General features: G+C 42.5%; 1 protein-coding gene and 1 pseudogene across 1 annotated transcript; both read left to right on the top strand.

Moving 5' to 3' along the window:
* Positions 1–505: 505 nt before the first annotated feature.
* On the top strand, positions 506–2304 carry LOC105519873 (annotated as a pseudogene).
* Positions 2305–5895: 3591 nt separating this feature from the next.
* Positions 5896–6505, top strand: LOC105519776 (ribosomal protein 63, mitochondrial-like). Its single transcript, XM_011953243.1, has one exon. The coding sequence runs from the start codon at positions 5935–5937 to the stop codon at positions 6217–6219; it is 285 nt and encodes a 94-aa protein (XP_011808633.1). The 5' UTR covers positions 5896–5934; the 3' UTR covers positions 6220–6505.
* Positions 6506–8818: the final 2313 nt, after the last annotated feature.

Genomic DNA, 8818 nt, shown 5'->3' with positions numbered 1-8818 from the left:
TGTCAGGAGTGAGTTCCTTCCCAGGGCCTGGGATGTGAATCCATGGACCAAAGGGAGTAAGTTGGGGAGGGAGGAATGAGCAAAGTAACCAGAAGTACCTTTCTGGAGGATTTGTATCATAGCTGTGCTTTGAAGGTCAAGGAAAAGGAGAAAGTGCTGTCTTTCCAGGTAGGTAGAAATATTTGGATAAAAGCAAGAAGGTTAGGATGAGCCAAGTATATGCAACAGATAGTAGAAATGTGGTTGTGGAAATAGGGTTGGATATTAGGGACACAGAAAATCAGGAAAAGTGGTATGAAATTTATCAAGATGGTCCAAGGGAGCTTTTGAAGGAGTTTTAGCTGATGATGGATGTGGTAAGAGCTGAGCTGTGTGGGAATCTGACAGTAATGTAGACACTACATGGAGCTGACATTGCGTACAAGTTGGTTATGATGGGAGCTGGAGCAGGGCTGAACTGGAAGAGGATGAAGTCTGAGTTGTGTAGATAGTTTTGGTAAGGAAAATGGTCAGTACTGGATCCTGGATGGGAGACAGAAGAGAGAAACATGGCGTCCAAGCTACACTCTGGGTACCTAGGTGCATGGAGATAGTTCTCAGAGATAGGATGCAGGGAGGGAAGAGAGTCAGGAGAGTCAACCTCATGACTAATACCCACCATGTATCTCTAGGACCATCTGTTGGACTTTCTGTATTACCTTACCCACGATGGGCGGCACTTCCACAGGGCCTGCCGCCTGGTGCACGACTTCACAGATGCCGTCATCCAGGAGCAGTGTCACACCCTCCCCACTCAGGGTATTGATGATTTCCTCAAGGACAAAGTCAGGTCCAAGACTTTGGATTTCATTGATGTGCTTCTGCTGAGCAAGGTGGGTTTCTCTACGATCTGAATTTAAGTGAGAGAATAGAGCTTGATGTCAAATGTCAGGTGAAATAAATTGGTCTTGATCCAAAGGGCACTGGGAGCCATGGAAGATGCTTGAGAAAGGGAAGGTCACAGACAGGTTTTAGAGATGACTCTGTTGAATGCAACCCGAAGGGGACTGCTAATTCTGAAACTGTGGAGAGCCTGAGATTTTACTCAACTTACAAGTTAGTAAGTTAGTCTTTCACATTTTTATGTATCTCTGTATGTCTATGTCTTCGTCTATGTCTATATCTATGATGACAGATGCACCAAACCCCTGGATCATAGCAGCCCATTAGCTATTTACAGCAATAACATCAGACAGAGTAGGATTGTAGTGCTGGCTTCCCATTCCTAGGGCAACACAATGTTTTTACCTGTAAATGCACAAGAATTTGCACCATAGGAGAGGGGCCCCCATATGATGAGTCTTATAGCTTATATAGGACAGCTAGCTCATATGCTCCTTCTTTCTTACAGGGTGAAAGTTAGAGAGAGAGAGAGAGAGAGAGAGAGAGAGAATGCTTTGTTCTGGAGTATAAACTACTAGTCTCCAGTGAGATGGCAATTTTTATAGATTTATAATCCAAATATCTTCTGGAAAGATAAGATTCTCTAAGTTTACCACTCTAGAATGTGAGCAAATATCTTTGAAGCAATACGTAATTTTTAATCTCCAAGGTAAATTGCCATTTAAACATCCTGTACCCCAGGTTACCAGTATCTTTTTCTCTGAAAGTCTTCATTATACAGAAATATGAAAATATTTGAGTCATTGATTCCTCCTGCCAGGGACCAAAGAGGAGGCAAGGGAGCTGCGGGGAAGCCCTTGGCGTGGGGGCTCTGGTGATGGTGAACAAGAGAGATCTAGAAGTGCAGAGTGGGTCTGAGTCTCTGGAAGAAGATCGGATCTTCAGAGATTGTCTCAGGTGAGACTTGGGGGTCTCAGAGATAGTAAATTTGGGGGAGTGTTTGTCTTGCTTTCTTTTCAGGATGAAGATGGGAAGGCATTGTCAGATGAGGGTGTAAGAGCAGAGGCTGACACCTTCATGTCTGCAGGTGAGGGTCCCAGTGTGGGACTACAGTGAGGACAGTGGTCCTTTCATCTCAGGAATGTGGTGGGTGGACCCTGGATCACTCAATTCTGCCTATATTCCCCCTCCCTCCATCCTCCCTGAGGGACTCAATGCATGGACGTGGACGCTGTCCACCCTCTGGTGCCGAAGCAGCCCAGAGACCCAAGCCTGCCTGCTTCCCCTTCAGGCCATGACACCACAGCCAGTGGCCTCTCCTGGGTCCTGTACAACCTTGCGAGGCACCCAGAATACCAGGAGCGCTGCTGGCAGGAGGTGCAAGAGCTTCTGAAGGACCGTGAGCCTGAATAGATTGAATGATGACTGCAGGTTCTTCTGACCTGTTCCTGAGCCCATCATTGGCTCTGCGCCCCAAGTGGGAAGGGGGAAAGTTGTTTTTGTCAATTCTTCCATTATTGCTTAGTAGTACTAGGAGCAGACCCCAGAGGCAGAACTTGGGCTAGCAGGGGAAAGTTTTCAGGCTTTTAGGACAGAGAGTACTAGCCTGCTGAGAGAACTAGTGACAATATGTTAAGGCAGAGGACGACACCTAAACACATTCAGTCAATGATTTTTCCCATCACTTCTTTCTTATTTTCTCTGAATTATCATTTTTTAAAACATCTTCATTTCCTGAATGTTTGCTCTTCTGTTCCCTAATTCTCACCTTCCAGTCCAGTCCAGGGGGTCGTAAAGGAGACTTGGGGGTAAAAGTCATCTATCTCTTTCTAAAACAACCGCATCATTCATCCATTCAGTCTTCATCCAGGAAACTCTTCCACGTGCCTTTCCAATGCCAGTTCTGTTCCCAGCACATTTCTGTGTTCTGGAGACCTGGAAAGAACCCTATCCAGGGATGTGTTTTCCAGGTACTCCCAGCCTAGCAGGAAAAGTCCCAGGTAGCACATTCCCAGTCCACATGGGCAAGGATGGTGTTGAGAACAAGAGAAGCAGACTAAGAATATAGGAAGTGTTTCACGCCAGATGTGGTGGCCAGTGCCTGTGATACCAAGTACTAGGGAGGTTGAGATGGGAGGGTCACTTGAGGTCAAGTTTAAGATGAGCCTGGGCAATATAGAAAGAACCCATCTCCAAAACACTAAAAACAAATAAATAAAGTATTCTAACTGAGATCCTGAATGATGATCAGTAGATCAGGAAAACCAAAAGAATCCACAGACCCTTTGCATGCAGTAGTGCCCTAGGTCAAAAAGACAGCCTTGGCAAAGATGCAGAAAGAAGCAGGGGTGGGAGAGAGGGAGAAAAGGGAAAAAGAGAAGGAGCTGTTTGTGCGTTGGGGGAAGGAGAAGGTTATAAAGGAAGAAACAAGGAAGAGGGAGGGAAAGTGGGGGAGAGAAAGAGAGAGATAAAGAAAGGAGGGAAGAGAAAAGGAGACAGAGAGAGAACGAGAGAGGGAGAAACTTAGTCATGATGAGATAATAATAATAGAGGTGGCAGCAGAGCTGGCTGTGGAAGACATGGAAAAATGTTAAGGGCTTCCATTTTAACTGAAAGGCAATGGGGAGGCATTGGAAGTGGTTGAGCAGGAGAGGGACAGGCCAGATCTGGGCACCAGGAAGATCTTTTCAGGACTGCTGTGGAGAGCATGCTGGAGAGGATCAGCTGGAGAATGAAGTCCCAGTGAGGACATTCTGAGACCCGAGCCAGGCCAGGGGCTGGGGATTGAGAGGAGGCAATGGACTGGACAGGTGTTTTGGAGGCAGTGTCCTCCCGTCCAAGCCTTTGCTCAGCACAGCAGTCCTGTGAAGTGGCAACAGATTTCTATGCTTTTAAAAACCTAGCTTTCAAGCAAAATTGTGCATTCTGTTAAAAAAAAGTCCAAAAATTTATGATAAAAATGAGCTTCCTTCTTAAGTCTCACACTAGTGGTTTCTACCATCAATGGGTTTCTGTGTGTCCTTCCAGAAAAATGGTTATCCTGATGCCCACTTTACATGAACACAGACTTTTTCTACACAAATAGGAGCATATTAAATAGGCACAACTTTTTTTTCCCAAAGTGATGGATTGGAGGCAATGTCAGTTTGTCTCTCCCATGTGGAAGGACAGAAAAGTATGTAGAGATTCACACTGTGAACTTTCTTTTCCCAAGAAATAGCACAGGGGCTTAGCAGAAAAACCAAAAGAATCCACAGACCCTTCAAAAGAAGCTGCAGGCCGCACGGGTGAAAACCTGTGAATCCCCAGAGTGCGAGAGTGGGAGAGACTGCCTCCAGGGTACACATCTTCGCCGGGGAGTCTGAAAAGCCAGACCACAGCGGGAAGCCTTAGCTCTACCCAGAGCTGGAACTGATTTAGGGAGTGGTGAGAAATATAAAAATAGACGCAGCAACTGAAAGTGCCTTGCAGGCATTCCCAATCTCCAGCATGGGCTGAGGGAAGCCATTCCTTATTATATCTCACAGGGGACCTTGCAGAAGCCAGACAACCAGCTCAGGGTCACAGGTTGAAGTGCCCAACTGAATTTCATGATATAACATCAAGTGGGGATGAACTCCCTTGACCAGAACCCAGGAGGCAAGCAGGGAGTGTGCCGCAGACAGGAGTGCAGGAGCTGGGTCCCTGGCCTCGGACAGGGACAAAAAGGGGCATGGCCTAAAAGTATTGCTGTCTCTGGGGGAAAAGCTTATGGCCTGGGGCAGGTCTGAGTCCTGTGCACAGACTGCCTGGACTTACATCCAGTGCTATGAGTGGAGCACTGCAGGAGTGAGATCAGTCTTGCCAACTGCGTGGGAGCCGAATGAGGCTTACTGCCACCTGCAAGCTGTTTTGCGAGGCATAGGCAGTTATACTCACCTCTGGAGCATTACTCCAGTGACCTGACAACTGCCCTCTGACTTACACAGGGCCCAAAAAAAAAAAAAAAAAAAAATAGTTCCAATGATAAAATACAATAAAATACCTAGGAATATATTTAACCAAGGAGGTGAAAGATCTCTACAAGGGGAACTACAAAACACTGTTGAAAGACATCATAGATGACACAAACAAATGGAAACACATCCTATGCTCATGAACTGGAAGAATCAACATGCGTTGATAGGTGCAGAAAATCACCATGGCACACATTGATCTATGTAACAACGCACACTCTGCCCATGCATCCTGGAACTTAAAAATTAAAAATATATATGTAAAGGAAAAAAATCCTGAAAAATGCTGAGGGGAGAGCCTTACCTATAGAGGAGTTATTTAAAAGCAGCAAAGGCATAAAAAGAATGAAAGACAAAAATAGAAATATAGAACAAAGGCAACAAGCAAAAAACCATAACAAATTTGGTTTATATTAATATCACTATATCATAAATTACTTTGAATATCAGTACTTTTAATGCATGAATTAAAATACAGAGATTATTAGAGATTATTTAAAGATTAAAATTACATCCAATTTCTCTTCAGACCATACAAAAAAGAAGAGAATAAAGTGAAATATTTAAAGTGTTGAGAGAAAAAAATTCACCAACCTAGAATTCTGCACCCTATGAAATTATCCTTCAAAAGTGGAGGAGAAATAAAGACTGACTCAGATAAAAGTTAAAAGCACTTGTTATCAGTAGACTTGCTTTGCAAGAATTGTTTAAGGAAGTTCTTCAAAGAGAATGAAAATTATATAGGTCAGAAATCTGTGTCTACATAAAGAAAGGAAGAGCATCAGAGAAGGAATAAATGGAGGTAAATAAAAGCATTCATTTTTCTTAGTCTTAACTGATCTAACAGATGACAGGTTAAAATAATAAGATAACGCATTTTACCATGTGTGCACATGTGTATGTTATACATATGTTATATACATTTTTATGAATATATCACATAATGACAACAATAATAAAAGGGATAGAAAGAAGAAATCAGAATTGTGTTATTATTATAAGATACTTGCACCCGGCGGCCGCGGAGACGCCGAGTCCTGAGCAACTGACCGGCACCATGTTCCTGACTGTGCTCCTCTGCCACAGCCGCATTCCCGGCCGTCAGTGGATCGTGTCGTTGCGCGCCAAGCAGAACATGATCCGCCGCCTGGAGATGGAGGCGGAGAACCACTACTGGCTGAGCGTGCCCTATATGACCCGGGAGCAGGAGCGCGGCCACGCCGCGGTGCGCAGGAGGGAGGCCTTTGAGGCCTTAAAGGCGGCCGCCACTTCCAAGGTCCCCCCACATAGATTCACTGCGGACCAGCTCGACCATCTCAGTGTCACCAAGAAATGGTCCTAACTCTGAGTCGTCACCCTTGGATTTTATGGATCACGGGGCTGCCCATCTTTACCTGGTCCTGGAACTGAAAAACTGTAACTTCTGTGAAAATGAGCCTTTGGACCAGTCTTTATTAAAACAAACAAGCATGAGTAGTCTGCATATAGAATATCTAGGGCTCTAAACCCCCAATACTTAAAAGTGTAATCGCTGTCCTTTTGTTTCTTTAGTCTGATAGGAAGATAGGGATTTCCTCAGTCACAGATGATATTTTGAAGGAAAGCTGCAATAAAGCCACAGACTATGAAAAAAAAAAAGATACTTGCACTACCTGTGAAATGATATAATGTTATTTGAAATGGACTTGGATTAGTTATAAATGTATATTTCAAAACTCTAAGAAAACTACTAAAAATATTTTTAAAGTATAATTGATATGCTAAAAAATAAGAGAACATGGTACCATATAAAATGCTTACTTAAAACACCAAAGGCATAAAAAAATGAAAGACAGAAATAGAAATACAGAACAAAGTCAACAAACGAAAAACAGTAACAAATTTGGTTTATATTAATATCACTATATTATAAATTACTTTGAACATCAGTATTTTTAATGCATGAATTAAAATACAGAGGTTATTAGAGAGGATCAAAAAAATAAGACCCAGGTAAAGTGTTTTCTAACAAGAAAATCACTGTAAATATAAAGACATAAATTAAAAAGTAAATGAATGGAGAAATATATACTATACTAGCACTATTCAAAAAAAGCAGAAGAAAAAGGTAGCAAAGTGGTTAACACTCACAATACCTTGGCTCTTGGAAAAATTTATATTTATTTGTGTAGAAAGTTCCACTTCTGTAGCACTTGAATAGTGTTTATTTAATGCCGTTTCCATCATCATGTCACTTCATCATCTGTGACCACATTCCCAGAGGCTGTCTCACTGGTTGCTATGGTGCTTCATTGATGATAACCACACATGAAAGTCTTGCCCAGACTATGCAGGATAATGCAAAGAAAAGCTTGCCTTTGTTTGGAATTTTATAGCATAAACATAGGATAAAACCTCTTCCAACCATATCAGCTTTTAACTTTTTAAGGCCATGATCTCTGCTTTTCTAGAATGAAATCTCTTTCATTGTTGACTTTCACATTCCAGAAGCACAGGTGAGGACTCTACGAGTAGCATTAGAAGAGCAGTCACACTGTAAAAATAATATTCATTTCTCAGTTGGTGGAACCAATGACCAGAACCAGAAAACCAGAAAACTGATGCATTCATTGGAGGCAAGGAAGTACATATCCTAGAATGACCCATTGAGACTGCAGAGCAACTGTGTCAAAAACCCTTGGATGAGACACGTAGCTATCTTATTAGAACATATACAGCCCTATTATTAGGACATATTAAAGCCCTATTTTACCAACCTCCTTTTTTCTCTCTTTTTCCCTTTCCCAGATTTTGCCCCAAATTCTTAGTTATTACATTTCCTGTACAGATCAAAAAGTTTAAAGAACTCTCTTTTTACTTGACAAGTTGACACCTGCTTTCTCTCTCTTGCTCTCTTTCTCCTGTCTCTGTATCTCTCTCTCTCTCCTTGCTCTCTCTCCACTTTTGCATTCTGATATCCTTCACTCAATTCAACATAATATCCACACACACACACACACACTTAGGGTATATGTCTCCCAAAGACAGTGAGGGACTTTAAATAAGAAACCAGTTTCGGCGGCCGGGCGCGGTGGCTCACGCCTGTAATCCCAGCACTCTGGGAGGCCAAGGCGGGCAGATCAAGAGGTCAAGAGATCGAGACCATCCTGGCCAAATGGTGAAACCCTGCCTCTACTAAAAATACAAAAACTAGTTGGCCCCTGTGGTCCCAGCTACTGGCCGGGTTGAGGCAGGAGAATCACTTGAACCAGGGATAGGGAGGTTGCAGTGAGCCGAGATTGCACCATTGCACTTCAGCCTGGTGATGGAGCAAGATTCCTTCTCAAAAAAAAAAAAGAAAAGAAAAGAAAAGAAAAAGAAAAAGAAAAAAAGGAAAAGAAACCAGTTTCTCTGAGACAAGTAGTTTATTTTCCTTTGTACATTTCTTCTAATTAAAAGGATAATATTTGTAAAACACTAGCCACAGTACCAGATACATAGAAAAACTTCAATGCTTGGTGGAATTTATGACTATGATGATATTCTTGCTTTTTCTTACACTAGTGGTAAAGAAAATTTTTTTGCCTGTCCATTCAAGAAGAAACATGTTCATAAGTGCCCAGACACACCCACGTGATGATCCCCAACCATCCATAGATAGAAAACACATTTCTAGGCACAGATCATGGGATAAAGTTTATCACAATGGCTCATGAACAAGAGATTATGATCACATGAGCCTAAGCAAAAAGACAGGGGGGAACAATAGCTAGTATGTATCAAACACATATTTTCAGGTATTTTCACATACCTGAACCCTTATAACAGTCCTATGGAGATACACATTATTATCCCCAGCCCTTCTATTATATTTTATCCCCACCAAACTGGCCATTAGGAGCTTAGAGGGCAGAACTTTCTGAAAAAGTTTTTATTTATGGCATTCTTCAGCTCCTTGTTCC

This window comes from Colobus angolensis, unplaced genomic scaffold (assembly GCF_000951035.1).
Source record: "Colobus angolensis palliatus isolate OR3802 unplaced genomic scaffold, Cang.pa_1.0 Scaffold36, whole genome shotgun sequence".
In the NCBI taxonomy this organism is placed as follows: domain Eukaryota; kingdom Metazoa; phylum Chordata; class Mammalia; order Primates; family Cercopithecidae; genus Colobus; species Colobus angolensis.
This window is presented reverse-complemented; position numbering and strand designations above follow the sequence as displayed.